This window comes from Temnothorax nylanderi, unplaced genomic scaffold (genome assembly GCF_030848795.1).
Source record: "Temnothorax nylanderi isolate EJ_2023f unplaced genomic scaffold, tnyl_v1.0 TNYL_tig0004_pilon, whole genome shotgun sequence".
Taxonomy (NCBI): Eukaryota; Metazoa; Arthropoda; class Insecta; order Hymenoptera; family Formicidae; genus Temnothorax; species Temnothorax nylanderi.
This window is the reverse complement of record NW_027249066.1, coordinates 639,529-654,892: the sequence shown is the minus strand read 5'-3', so window position 1 is coordinate 654,892 and position 15,364 is coordinate 639,529. Positions and strand designations below refer to the sequence as shown.

Sequence of the window (15,364 nt, the reverse complement as noted above, 5' to 3'; positions counted from 1 at the left end):
TTCTAACGTCATCAAACAAGGATAGAAGCGGCGAGTAGACAGAAGCCTTAAGCATTATAAAAAAAAAATGATCTCTCGACTAAATATAATATTTGAAAAGAAATATAACGCTTTGTCGTTAGTAGGCACTTTTTAAGAAACACACACGTACATATTAAATAACATGTTATTGTGATAACATGTAAATAATAATTGAATAGCATATTATTAATAACACTATACAAAATTTTTTTATTAAAATACAATAGAAATAAAATTATAAAATTTTTTAATGACGTATACATCCTACATACGTCATACATAGTATTCACGATAACAAAAATGACTTCTTTTAAAAGTTTAACAACAGCAATTTTGCACTATAATTTTGAAACAATTTTCAAGGAACGATAAGATATAGCATTGCTTTATAAGGGAGTTCTCAATAAGTCAGACGCACTTACTTCATTTGCTTCCAGTTGATTTTACTTGAAGGCGAAGGACTTCGCAAAAACTGAGTATTTTCAAACCCTAAGTATAAATCGTACTTGCCAGACGGCAATCATGCGGGTGTTGATGTACTTATTTTTTTTGTTGGCCGTCATTGGAATCGTATTCGGAAAAGCAGTATGTATACACTAATATATATAATAATAATTTAAAAATTTTTATTACAAATAATTTTTATCATTGCATCGTCCTATTAGAGGGAAGACTTTGAAAGCGTAAGAACATACAGGGTGTCTCATTTTAAATGACGACCTTAAATATCTCTTGAACAATACATTCTAAAGAAAAATGTTTCCGATATAAGTGGAGAGTTCAAAGAGGGCCAGTAGTCGATCTTATTAGATTTTGGGTCTGGAATCCGTGTAGGGCCCAAGTAAAATTTTTTAAATAAAAAACCCTCATTCTTTTATTGTATCATCTTTTTCTACTAATTAATTTGAACTGAATTACTAAAATGTTTATTTACTAATTAATTTAAACAATTTTTATTTGCCTAATACTTTTTTAGATATTCAAGGAAAACTTTATAACTGTTTTAATATTTAGCTTACGATACCTCGATAATTGTTTGTCGGAGGGAAGAGTGGAACGGGGCTTTTTAATTTAATTTGGTCTCAAGAAATGCTGTTGCAATAATACCCAAACTTTTTAAAATACTTCTGTATACATAAAAGCTCCAAGGAAATGTATACATAATAGTTTTAAAAAAGAGGTATTATTGCAACAGCATATTCTTGAGATCAAATCAAGTTAAAATGTCCTGTACTATTTTTTTTCCTTCCGACAAACAATTATCGAAATATCGTAAGCTAAATATCGTAAAAATTACCAAGTTTCCCTCAAATATTTCAAAAAGTATTAAGCAAATAAAAAAATGTTTCAGACAAAAGTTGTTCAAATTAATTAATAGAAAAAGATAATACAAAATATGGAGGTTATCATTTCAAAAATTTGACTTGGATCCTGGATTCAACACGGGTCCTGGACCCAAAATCTAATAAAATCGTTTATTGGGGATCCTGGAGTGACGGCCGAACTCCGACGGGGAAAGCGCCCTCATCTAAACGGAAATAAAAATATCGATAATTTTGATCATTCTGTTCTTATCCAACGACATCCTACGAAATATCTGTCCTTGTCAGATTGCAACGCCATGTACACTGCGTGTGTGTACATGCATAAAATCTGCGATCAGTGAAAATCTTTCTTATTAGGCTTTTAATCTTAGTTTCAGTGATTCAACGTTGTTCTTTGATCTAGTCCGATTAATGGGGTACTTTCGATTTGTACACATAAGCTATATATATAATTCGTATATTAAACGAAAGTTTCCATGAAGTGACAGCTCTAAATACAAAAGGTTAGGTACACTAAGTAGTATCAAATATAATTTTTTCAATTCTTTTAAGTTTTCAGTCTTCAATTTACCACTCCACTCATCTATTCCGTACGTACTTTAAACGTGTTAATGGGATTTCAAATCTGTAAAGCCAATTCGAAGAAAATCGTACATCTATAAATATCGGTAATTGCCGCTTAAACCCTCTAACTTTTATCCGAAACATTTTTTTGTAAAATGTAGTATTGTTCAAGAGATATCTGAGGTCTCCATTTATACTCCAAAATGAGGCATCCTGTATATATATTTCATAAAAAAAGCTTGAAAGAATCATGAAAAAGACGGATCTTATAGCATATTATACAATATAGAGGAGACCAGGGACAAACGTAACAATTTTCTCATTTGTGTTGATATCTTCGATTTGCTTGTTTATATACTCTTTCTTTTTCATAAGTTAAATACATTCTTTACTTACATTATGGTATAAATAAAATTTATCCACGTTTTATAATTACGTAGAAAAATCAATTTTTATGAAGATTGAGATTTGTTACGATTGTCCCTACCCCTAGGGCTGGTTGTAACAGAGCTCAAGGTTGATTTTAATAAGGTAAAATAAAAAAATTAACATATAATCAATGTAGTGAAACGTTTTAGTTCTTAAAAACTTTTTTCAAATAGTTTTGGACATTTTTAATTATTTTAAACAGACGTTGCTAAATCTCTATTTGTCTTCCTTTTCCGTATATCCGGCATTCTAAAATAATATATAAGAATATTTTTATGAAAGAAATATATATAAATTAATAGAAATCAACACCATTAACAATTTTTACTTTCGGTACAAAAGTAATAAACTGTTATTTTTGTCCCGTCTTATATTTTTGCCACAATTGGTCGAATATTCATTGTTATAAATAACTTAATCTCTAAATATGTATTAAACTACTTAAAGGAAGAGTGATTTATTTATAATAAACAATAAATAAGGAGGTAAACCAAATTTCCAATAAAATATTGAGAAAATAAGTAAACACAAAATACTTACTTTGACCGTAACTTTATAGCATCGACACAATAGACACATGACAGAGCTCATGACAGAGCTTCGAGCGCTACTGAGGTGAGGGAGGGGTTCAAAAGACATTGTATATAACAGCGGATAGATTCGTACATGTTTGTTATTTTTTTAGTAATCGCGTTTGTTACGTTCATCCCGCGTTACTTTTGTAACCTGGTCTCCCCTACATATATCTTCTGTTTCTTACAATTAGTCATATTGCTCAATTCCGAGCGTGGTGAATCATCTGCATATATCTGTCACAATATATCTATTTATACATAAGGACCCCCATAAACCTTATGGATTTTGGCCCTCGGTGAAATTTGCAAAAATTGTAATATGTTATAGTTTTTTATTTACTGATCAAAAGTCTCCATCGCGGCATCAGCACAAAGCTTGATTATGGCTCCCCTGAGAAAAATGGACAGTTCGTTCAAAAATTAACAAGTGGATAATCCAATATTTTTAATCGGAATTATGAATAGCCGATCAATTATCAATGATATCCGGCTATCATTGATTGGACATTATTCTAATCTTGATCGGCTTTTCATAATTCCGACTAAAAATATCGGATTATCCATTTGTTAATTTTTGAACGAACTGACCATTTCTCTCAGTGTAGGTTTTTTTGCTACAGCCATTTAAAATGTTGATATTTAGTATCATTTGAGTGATGTTTTAAATCGGTCTCTTTTAGTTAAGCCGAGAGATTCTAAATGATATGCACTTAGCCGTACGCACACACACGCACACGTTCGCGTGCGTGCGCGTTACTTCTCCTTCCAGCCTCAACTTCACACACCACGTACACACACGTGCAAGTAAAAAAAACAAATACATTTATAACCATTAAATATTATCTATATATATATATATATATATTTCTCGACTAACTGCATATCATTAGAGTCTCTCGATTTAACTAAAAGAGACCGATTTAAAACATTACTTAAATAATGCTAAAAGTCAACATTTTAAATGGCTGTGGCTAAAAAAAATAACCGTAATCAAGCTTTGTGCCTATGGAAACTTCTTATCAGTAAGTCAAAAACTATAACATACTATACAGTTTCAGCCAATTTCACGGAGGGCCAAAATTAACTATGTGTCAAACAACATCGATTAAGTTTATGCATAAAACTGTCAACTAAATTGGCCATTAATAAGCTTTTATTAATTTAATCTTCTACTTACTTCTTAATTAGATTGACGCTTCAAAAGCCGCACGTGCTGGTGAAACAAGCGTAAGTGTTAAATACAAAAACAAATTACACAAAGTAAATTATATTTAAATTGTTACGGCTCGTTGCCCTTTATTTATTCATTAAATTATATTTGTTATCAAAATGCAAAAGATATTTTGAAACAAAATAAGAAAGTATAGATAGATAATTTTATTGGTACAGACCGCCTAAAGTTGGCGCGGTGTGGTACAACGCGAAGTGCGAAAGGCGAAAGCTGACCGTCGCCCCTTTTGTTAATATCGATATACAAATTACATATGCGAAGATATGTTTTTATTGATATTTCTGCAAACGCATTGTGCAATAATAACATTTTATTTTTCTTAATATTGGAAATGCATATTTTTTATTTTTACGTGATACATAAAGCGTAAGCTACCAGATGACATTTCTTTCATAAATCTGCTATCAATTTCATATCCTACAGACAAAACTGTAGTTATCAAGCAGTTGATACGTAGTTAGCAAATAATATGATCTTACAATTTTATATATATATATATTTAACAAAATAAACAGTTACTATTGCTAATATGAAAATAAATCTAATTCAAATACACTTTAAACGTTCGATTAAAATAATTCGGAGGAACTAGAAACAATTAATAAAATAATAAATAATAAATAAATTAAATATTAATTAATTGCACAATTTTAGAGTTATTAATTTATACAATTTATGAAATCGATTATGTACATACATTATAATAAGTGTTCAAATTGTGCATCATTCATATCAATGCACAATCTTGCGCGTCGCAATAAACTTCGATGAGCATTGCGTATCATTTCGGGAGATATGCTCGCAACTGCTTCGACAATGCGATTGTGTAATTCGTCATGTCTCCTTACAGTGCCAGACTAGAGTCAAGCTCAACAGGGTCTTCTTTTCCCGCTAATTTTTCCAAGCCCGTTCCCTTGGCAGTGTATAGTAGATAAAATGTTTATTTAGGGAAGAGATAATTATAAGACATGATAAATAAGGTTAGGATAGTATGACTTTAAATTAAAGCTATCTTAATTATATATATATATATATGTTGTGTTTTTATTATTTGAAGCTTACAATCAAAATTATTATTTTTAATCAGACTTTTTCTTACTTAGATTATTATTTATTGTAGCAATTAGTCGCAGTTTAATAAGACTTATAACACAGATAACTATAGTAAAAAACAAAATTCATTGTAGACTATATAACATTTTTTACGATAATCTCCAAAAAATACGGTAAAATAATGCAATAGAAGAAAGTTGCTTACAGAATTATAAAGCCAAATATACACACAAAATTATAGAATAATGAAAAAAATGATAGATATAACAACAAAAACATGAAAATACGTAAATCTTACGAAAAAACTTAATTTGTCACCCAAAAATCACAAAATATGCTTCAAACGGCCGTCCTTCGCACGATTTGCCGGCCGATTGGGAAGCCGAAAAGAGGTTCAAATGCGAGTCGTTGCATGATAACAAGTACAATCTGGCAACATTAAATTTATGAAGTATTGCAATGGTTCATAAGTAGGTAGTGTACTACTGGTTCATTGTTGGACTACTTACCCTAATTAATTTTGTTGCACCAATAAAAATTATAAGGCGACTACGTTTGTAACAACTAGTCCCATATGTGGGATAAGTTGTTACAGTACTCAGCACTGGATTAAGTTGTGAAAGATCCAGTTTTCAAAGTATAATATATTTAATAAAGAGAAATAACAACATGTAACAACATGTGTTATATTACATTGTTGAGTGCAAAATTACAATATAGATATAATATATGTTCCGTATTAACCGGTTTTAATATGTAATAACAGACGTTAACGGTGAAATATTATATAAGATAAAAATATCTGCCGCTATTGTGCCGAAGTTATGTGCTACATCAACGGAGTTGGTCGAAATTATAAGTAGAAAGCTGTAACAACTTACTCCGTTACAACCAGCCTCGACCTGTCATATTTAGGTATTTTGATTATTACTTAAACAAAAACATGTTTTAAGACATTAACATATATAACTGGAAGTCATTACCCTACTGATGACCAGTCATTGCGATAGTAATCCTGCTCAGTACGAGAGGAACCGCAGGTTCGGACATTTGGTTCACGCACTCGGTCGAGCGGCCGGTGGTGCGAAGCTATAATACCATCCGTGGGATTATGCCTGAACGCCTCTAAGGCCGTATCCTCTCTAGTCAAAGGTGGCAATGATATCTCTAGGAGTCTCTTTAAAGTAAAGATTTTAAAGAAACAGTTAGAATTATAATGATCAGATTTATAAATAAAACATTTAATATATCACTGATTTATTTTACTTTTGGCTATATAAAACTAAAAATATTTCCTGTTTGTGAAAATACGCTACTCACAATCAGTCTGAAATAACTAATTGAAATATTATCGCAATGTTTTTGCGGAAATACTATATTTTTTATGCAATATTATCTTTTGTCACTTTTATAATAATTGCCGTGTACCAACTTGACTCATTATACCAACTAGCCACGGTCTTCCCTAATCCGACAAAAAAATACAAAAAAAAAACAACATACATATGTAAAGCGGTGTTGTATATGTATACTCCAAAATTAACTTTTTTTCCTTAGAGTCGTACTTTCACATCTTCCCTGGCAAAAATTTTTAGTGAGAGATTGTGTTTGTATTTGTTTATGAAAAGTTTTTTCAATGGTTACACTATTTATGAAGAGTTTTATTGATGTTTACACTATTTGGAAGCACGTTGCAAACACTTTGGTTAACCCCCTGCTGACAAAACATTTTATAAATACTTAGAAAACTAATGGAAACGTTTGAGATTATGTTATTAAACGCCACTTAAACATTTCATAAGAAAAACGTAGCTGTGAACATCTCATAAACAATTTAATAAATGTTTTAAAACTCAAATGAAACATCTACTCAACATTTAAGCAAACATTTTATAAACATATTATTTTCGCCAGGAATGCGATCCAGACGAATGGGTTGCGACGAATACAACAGTAAACTATTATAATAACACAAGAATAATTACGTCTAACATTTACAGTGAGGTACGAAATTATTAATGACTACATTTATATATAAGCAAGATACAATTATAAAATACATAATATATAAACAAATTTGCAAGTACACATGATAATATAAAATGCTACGCATTAAATATTTTATCGCAAAATATATTAGTATCTTAATTACAAAATATTTTTAGGCGGACAATCGCACAATATACGGAATACGGATTGCGATAGACGATTGTGAGAAACATATTATATGTACTGATAAACCAACAATATCGGTGGAAGGTATCAACTGTAATGCCCAAAATCTTACAGAATCAGACATGGGCGCTTGTACAGTTGCAAATGTAATTATATTTTTACAATTATTAAATATTGCAGTAGGGGAGACCGGGGCAAAGTTGTCACTATTTTTTCGGTGATTTTTAACAATAAAACAAATAATTTTAGTAAAATGTGGTATACTGTTGTAAAGAGTGAACCCTTGGCTACAAAATTTATCAGGGCATTTTTCGTCTACGTCGCTTTGTCAACTGGTATCCTTTCTAAAAAAAGGCATGTTAAGTCGATAGTCGAATTTATTGTTGCCGCTTTTCCGCGATGCTGATTGGTTTTCTCGCTGCGCTTACTTCATTTGCAGCTGTCATCGTATATTTTGACAGTTGTGTGTATCAAGAAATTAATAGTGTAATAGTAATAGCATAATGTTAAAGCTAAATAGCGCGCGCGAAGCGCGCGTCTGTGGTGCTAGTAGAGTAAAAACGACAAAGATACAAAAATTGAAATGTCAAAATTACCGGGGCGGAGTCCTCACTTCATTTTCGGATGGATTTTAAATGAAAATTCATAATTTCGATCATGAAAAATAAGATACATTTTATTAATTATTTTTTAATAGAAAAATGGGAACATTAATTAAAAACACGAAAGCGGAAAATAATTATAAGAAAAGCATGCACTTATGTGCCCTACGCTCGCACGAAATGCACTGTTTCTCGTCAGCTCTGTTCTCTGTTACCTCTGAGCACACGCAGTACATATTATTCAAGTCTTCGTCGGAATCCGACCACTGCTGCTTCCTTGACTTTGATTTTCGCCCTCCATGATATATCGTACGGCCACGTCATCCAAGTGTGCTATTTCATCATTATTCTTCTTCAGCCAGTCGTTCAACGTAGTTCTCGGGACTCCAAATTGTTTTGCGGCTACTTTTGTCTTAATTTTATCTTTTTTCACCGCAAGAACTGCCTTCCTGAGTTGCTTCTTGTCGACGGGAGTCGTTTTGCGATGGTACGTGCGTACCATTTTCTTGCAATTGAGAAATACAATGACGCATTTGCAACGAAAAATAGAGTGAAACCACCGGGATAAATAAATATGTAGAGGCTCAGTATATAAAAATATTCAAGTTAATTTAGGCAATAAGACCCGAGCCTGGTATTCAATCGCTAAGATTTATTATACAAAGTTAATTAATATGTCAAAATTCCATCACGATTGAATACCACGCTCGGCTCTTATTGCCTAAATTAACTTGGACACCGGGATAAAGTTGTCACAGTGACGAGTCCGTCCCGGTGGCTTGGTGACGACTTTGTCCCGAACACAGATTTTAAGTTTGATCGTTTATGAAATATTAGAAATCAACGAAAATAAAAAAACTTCACTGGATTCGTGTTCAGCATATATGCATTACTCTTCAGAATCACTTATCTCGGGATTCGGAGATAAAATAATATTTAAAATATTAAAAATTTTCGATGCGCAAATTTCACTTTTGACCTCCGAAAACACATTTGCCTTAATAAAAATCAGAACATGGCATATAATCTCACTAAACTCCATTGGTCACATGGTAAGTAGCGTTTAAGTAGCGTTTACTACAATATTAATGGCGAGTTCACACAACATATAGATTTCAAGATAATTGTAGTGACGACTCCGCCCCAGTCTCCCCTACCCTCATGTACACACATATCGCTCGATCATTTCCTATAACAATAACATAACTCAAAAATGGGCATTTTTGAGTTGTTTGCAAAAGAATGATGTGAATGCAATACGCTGAATAAAGAGCTAGTTGCTAGCATATATATAGTTCAATATTTGTCGCATATTCCTCTATATAATCAGTTATTACATCAAAATTATATTTAAAAATAATATTACAGAATTTTAATAATTTAAAACATTTAAACTTATTTTCTGGAAAATTTTTGCTTTTTTAGTTATGTTATTGCTACAGCAGATGAGCGAATGTAAGAGTGATTCGAGAGTATACATTCATAATTTATCGCACTGGACTCATACGACCTCCTCGAAAATCGACCTGTTTTGACATTTTTCGCAAATCATCGATGTCAAGCAACGTTGGGCACGACTGCTATTTGGATGGGTAACCGCTCTAGAGAAAATGGATATTCAAAACATATACAGAAATTTTGTGTATCTTTTGTATATTCAGTCTGTTTAGTATTTAGGCTTTATCCGTATACAGAGATTCAATATTATGCTGTGTATACACATGACTGAATATACCTATATTGAATCTCTATACAAATAAAGCCAAAATACTACATAGACTGAATATACAAGATAGGTACACAAATTACTATATACCTACCTTTGAATATACTTTTTCTCTAGGGCTATATGTTTACGAGATATTCGACTGTACCCAGACTTTTGGCCCACCCTGTATAATGTATCATTCTCATCTCCACAAATCTCTTGAGCAATGTAATATTAATTTCTTTCTAACAAAACTATCCAAGCCCTTCTGTAATTTCGGGATTAACGATTGGTGTAAAAATATTTCTTAAAACTTAACATTAGCAGTCGGAACAACCGACAAAACCGCCTAGTTAATTTAATTTAAGTAAATTTGTAACACTTTAATACGAAATATATGTTAATGTATATCTGAAATAAAAAGTCAATATTGATATCTGAAATAAAGATTCAAATATTAAAGAGGACGTATGATACATGCTGATATATGAAACAAAATTTCTTTTGTTCGAACTTATATTTCAAGTACATTTTGGCTTAAAAGTATAACAGTTGTTTTTATTTCGCAGGAATTAGGAGAGTTGGAAAAACAAAACAAGTGGATTACACAACACTATTCCCAAGCAAATATACTTAGTGATATGATGTTTTGTATATATATCGAATGATATCGATCTTTTTTTGAATGGTACAGGTCAATCTAAATAATTTTTAAGATTGTTTTTTCAAGTATACATATATTTTCTATAATGTACTTTAATTTAACATATATCTTTTATTATAAATATCGTATAAAATCGATCTTTTTTTGAATGGTACAGGTCAATCTAAATAATTTTTAAGATTGTTTTTTCAAGTATACATATATTTTCTATAATGTACTTTAATTTAACATATATCTTTTATTATAATGTAATTTAATTAAAACAATGTTTATTTTCTTCAAAAACTAGTGCAAAGATTCTTCTAGGACCATGATAAAATATAACATTCATTACTTTATACGATTATTATCTGGCTATTAGTTTTTAGTTATTAAAATTAAATTTATGTTATATTTTTTTACTAATTTATCATATTGCTTCCTCATAGAGGAAGCTTTGTTTTCATGAATTTCGTATTTTTACTTATCCTATAATCAAAATACTATTAAATTTCGTAAAAAAAACCTCACAAAGATAAAGTATATACCAAGTACATAGAAAACATTCAAAAGTATATTGTATATAAGCAACATTAAATAAAAAAATAACTGCTCAAAAATAGAATCATATAAAATCAATTTAATTAATCTAGTATTATTTTTTAAGATTTATTAAATCTAAAAAAACATTTTTGAAGGTAGATATTATAACATATATGTTTAATTAATAATATTTTATTTTATTTTTCTATAACTCTATTGTAATTTCACATAAATTCTAAGTTGTATAAAACAAACCTCAAAGAAATACAAATTAAACGTGTGAGTAATGTTAGGTACATTGCAAATATGTTCGGATTAAACCCAATTTCCATTTTAAATCTTTTGCAATATGACGTATTTTTTTGATAAACTCTTTGAAATATCGTAAACATTCTTTCTTTTTAGTACTTCATAATTTTAATAAAAATTTTATAGAATTTACATTATATTTCTATATTTACTAGATGCGTTTTATTCGTATTTATGACACACAATATAAATCTATTTATAGATTTAATATGTAATAGAAAATTATTTACACGCTACATATATATAATGTATACACTACATATACATATATTGAAAAAGTTAACAACGTAAAGATTAAAGGCCAGTTTACACACGCAATGATTAGTGGCGCCAATCGACTAACGCCAGTAAAAATGCAAGAACCACTTAATAGCTGGAGTAAGCTTTTGTAAGCCTCAAGATGTAAGAAATTGACCAATCACAGTCGATTATTCTCCTCACATTCGCCTGTAATTGGTCAAGTTCTTACATCTTGAGGCTTACTACAGCTATTGTAGATCGGGCATAAAAATGCAAGTGTAAACACTTAATATAAACTGGCGCTAGTAATGTGGCGTTTACTGGATGTTATTGGCCAAAGCATATAACCTCAAAATTTGAGGTTATATGCTTGCTGTCATTTACTGTGTGTTTAATAAATGTTAAATATTTGTCATATTATACGCCAATCACTATGTAAATACTTGTGAGTTTGCTAGTCGGTTTCTGGCGCCAATGAATGCCAGTCAGTTGGCGCCACTAATCATTGCGTGTGTAAACTGGCCTTAAGGAGATCCTGCAGCCGTATGATTTACCGACATTATCGTTTTCACATAAATCTTTTAATTGGCTTTATAGAATTGCAAAAATCTTTTACAGAATTAAAGTACGCACAAAAATCTAGGCTAGCAAACGCGATTTTATATAAAAAACACCAAAAAATTAAAAATGTTACTTATTTGGGCACATACAGCTGTCACCTGACGACAATATTTGGTTAAAACAAAAATTCTGCAGTTTATACATACATAATGTTTGTCTCCTAGCCTTAGGAAAACATGTAGGAATAATATCGTGCAAGTAGAAGTAAGATTCAATGCGTACAATAAAAGAAAAATGTGAATTTTATTTTAGTACTGCAAATACGGATGCAGAATGACAAGAAGAGCAGCAACAGTAGTTGTCGAATCTTGCAAGAGATGGCGAGCAATCAAACAAGGACAGATGTCATTTCGTTAGACAAAGACAGATATAGGGAAAACAAAATTAGAAAGGTTGACATTATCGACATCGAGGAAGTTCGTCTGTCACTGCAGGATCCCCTTAAGCCTTTTTCTAAGCCTGCGTCAAAAATTGTTCGTAAGATGCAATATACTTTTTGTCAGGATCATACATTTCGAGAAATTCTGTCCAAGTGTTTGGTCTATGTTTTTTCAAATGATTGCTTACTTTTCTTGCCACCTGTTTCTGCTTGTCGTTGCATCTTTCGCATTTTGTAGCTATCGCCTCCGGAAGAATATCTATGCAAATAAACCGAGAATTCTATTTCAATGTACGTTAACAAATATATTTCGCGGATCATATGAATATCAACTGCTGTTTTCGTATTCTTTTTTTTTCCTTTTCATCTTTTTTCTTCCCCCTTTTTTAAAGAAAAAATGCGGTATATAAAATTATCGCAATATATCGAAATAAAACACAAACTACATGTACACTTACGTTTAATACTGCGTCCATCGGCGGTACAGGGACCTTTGTCGAGAATGCAATTCACATATTGATTTAAAAGACGATCGCTATTAATAATCGCATCCACATCTATATTATCATACGTATCTGAATAATATTCTAATCCTGAAACGAGTCCAGAGTACACGAGACTGAACAGTAGTACAAATGTGAATCTCATCTTTTATGCGATCCTCTCTGTAACAACTTATCTTATGTAAATTACAATAGATTTATACTCTTTCGCGTTAATTATTCCAAATAAGACTATTAATTCATTAATTTATTTTTAATAGAGCGCAAATATATGAGAATAAGAAAAAATAAAATGTTATTTCTATATTTATAAAAACGACTATTGTTGTGCAAACGCAAAGCGTTATACGTTGCATGCAATATTAATTAATTGGGAAAGTTATAGAAAGAATTTTTATAAAAATTGTGTAGTACAAGAGATTTTCGAGACAAATAAAATTTAAAAAATAAAAATGTAATATGTAAAAATATGTCCTTACCTGAAAAGTTCGAAACTTAACCGATATAATTTGGCCAAATTAGATTCAACGCTTTTACGCGAAGACACGAGTTCTACAAGAAGACACGTTCAAGTCAGCATTATATTGTTGCGCCCGTGCTGTGCGCTCGTGCCGTATCGCCCGTTAGACGCTTGGGCGGCAGAAGAATATCGCAACCGGACATCGTCCTTAGCGACGGCTGTTTACTAATTACGACTGTCAGATTTACGCTCTGGATCTCAAACTGGACAGACGATCGCCACAAATATTCACACAGATGATCGACTAACTTCATCTTCTTTAATACCACCTCTACTTAAACGAGCTTGTAAAGCGCGCCACGAACCCATGTGGCACCTCGTTTCGCGTGGAAAGTGCGACAGACTTTAAATGTTGTGTTTTGGTAAAGCAGCGACTTTTTCGCGAAATAAAGTATTCTCTGCTTTAACAAAGAGACTTCAATTTATCAACAATTTACTGCTTTAAATGTTGTGTTTTGGTAAAGCAGCGACTTTCTCGCAAAATAAAGTATTCTCTGCTTTAATAAAAAGACTTCAATTTATCAACAATTTACTGCTTTAAATGTTGTGTTTTGGTAAAGCAGCAACTTTCTCGCGAAATAAAGTATTCTCTGCTTTAAAAAAAAGACGTTTATATTAGTCGTTTATGCCTTCCAAAACTCAAAATAGCTGCTATATTTTTCAAACTTTTTTTTTTATAACTTGTTAATAAACAATGACCGACGGCTAAAACCTTTTGAAGGTCACTCAGTAGGGTGACCTTGACAACATATGTCAAGGTCAAGGTCATCGGAGAGGACGTCGCTTTTATGCATAATTACCAATATTTTAAAAAGAAGTATGTACGGAGAAAAACGTTTTATTGTATTATATGTTCGTAGTTATTGTCTGCTCTAGTTGGTATTCATTAATAGCTTTATCTCATATTTATATGCAATTGTTTAATTGTAGAAAATACATTTATATCATAGAAAAACAATAAACGTTTTCACAGCTACATCTTAAGTATATGTATAAGAATTAATACGTTATTTGGTCCCGCTGAGATGAGTTATCATTAGTTGAATTATCTTTATCGTGTGTGTGTGTGTGTGTGTGTGTGTGTGTGTGTGTGTGTGTGTGTGTGTGTGCGTGCGTGCGTGCGTGCGTGCGCGCGCGCCATTAAATAATTCTTATATTTAATAAATTGACTATAGTTTTGTAATCATTAAGAACATCGTTTAACATAAATAGATGTCCGAGAAAAATGACAGAATCATAAAACGGTAAAAATAAAATCCTGTATGTAATATATTGTGAACATAACAATTATGAATATGGAATGTGAAGACTGAAGAACATCTTTACGCCATGTATATGCGCATAGATGTACAGATAGGCACATAGATACATAGAAAATTAAGATAAATTATTTTTATAATATCTATACTGTAAAAAATATGAATAGCTTGAAAAAAATTAATTCTATCCTTTTTCACTCCTATCTTTTTGACATTTTAGTCCGTCACATCTAATCTGCGATAAAATAATTTTTTAGAAAACTAGGAATACACAACACAGCTTAGTGGCACTGCACGTGCCAATTCACACATTTGCATGGTTGTGTTTATGTCGGGCAGTAGGTACAATTTTATCGCGGCATTTTAGGCATCATTATACGTACAAAAGGTAACTATTTGCGTCGTAGGAAAATTGCGAAATATGTGACCTTAGTTATATCGCTTGGAAGAAATTGCTGTACAATGTTGCAATATAGCTTTTGCTAAATTACGTAAATTTTCTGAACATGACTCATTTCATATCTACGTGTCCCGGGTTTTACCCGACAAACTGCGGGAGCATATTCTACGAGTAATAATAAGAAGAAAATGTTATATGAAGTTTGGCTAAAAATGCTTTATTACAAAGTTATAAACAAATATTGAAACGGAACATGAAATATAG

General features: G+C 31.3%; 2 protein-coding genes across 3 annotated transcripts; one reads left to right on the top strand and one right to left on the bottom strand.

The window, feature by feature from the left end:
• The first annotated feature begins 441 nt into the window (after positions 1-441).
• On the top strand, positions 442-12,750 carry LOC139773180 (uncharacterized). 2 transcript variants are annotated; one of them, XM_071707464.1, is made up of 6 exons: positions 442-606; positions 4,103-4,141; positions 7,113-7,202; positions 7,364-7,519; positions 10,253-10,371; positions 12,292-12,750. In XM_071707464.1, the coding sequence occupies exons 1-5, from the start codon at positions 544-546 to the stop codon at positions 10,349-10,351; spliced, it is 447 nt and encodes a 148-aa protein (XP_071563565.1). In that variant the 5' UTR covers positions 442-543; the 3' UTR covers positions 10,352-10,371; positions 12,292-12,750. The 2 variants fall into 2 exon arrangements, with proteins under 2 accessions (XP_071563565.1, XP_071563562.1); XM_071707461.1 differs by lacking the exon at positions 12,292-12,750 and having other exon boundaries at positions 10,253-10,482.
• LOC139773208 (ejaculatory bulb-specific protein 3-like) lies at positions 12,264-13,570 on the bottom strand. Its single transcript, XM_071707484.1, has 3 exons — positions 13,401-13,570; positions 12,877-13,083; positions 12,264-12,677 (listed from the first exon to the last, which is right to left on the bottom strand). The coding sequence occupies exons 2-3, from the start codon at positions 13,064-13,066 to the stop codon at positions 12,493-12,495; spliced, it is 375 nt and encodes a 124-aa protein (XP_071563585.1). The 5' UTR covers positions 13,067-13,083; positions 13,401-13,570; the 3' UTR covers positions 12,264-12,492.
• Positions 13,571-15,364: the final 1,794 nt, after the last annotated feature.

Excerpts from the sequence above, each read along its gene's own strand:
- LOC139773180 (XM_071707464.1), top strand. The coding sequence starts at position 544 with ATGCGGGTGTTGATGTACTTATTTTTTTTGTTGGCCGTCATTGGAATC. Across the intron at positions 607-4,102 it reads GAATCGTATTCGGAAAAGCA|ATTGACGCTTCAAAAGCCGC; the intron begins GTATGTATACAC and ends CTTCTTAATTAG. Across the intron at positions 7,520-10,252 it reads GCGCTTGTACAGTTGCAAAT|GAATTAGGAGAGTTGGAAAA; the intron begins GTAATTATATTT and ends TTTATTTCGCAG.
- LOC139773208 (XM_071707484.1), bottom strand. The coding sequence starts at position 13,066 with ATGAGATTCACATTTGTACTACTGTTCAGTCTCGTGTACTCTGGACTC. Across the intron at positions 12,678-12,876 it reads CGATGGACGCAGTATTAAAC|ATATTCTTCCGGAGGCGATA; the intron begins GTAAGTGTACAT and ends TTATTTGCATAG.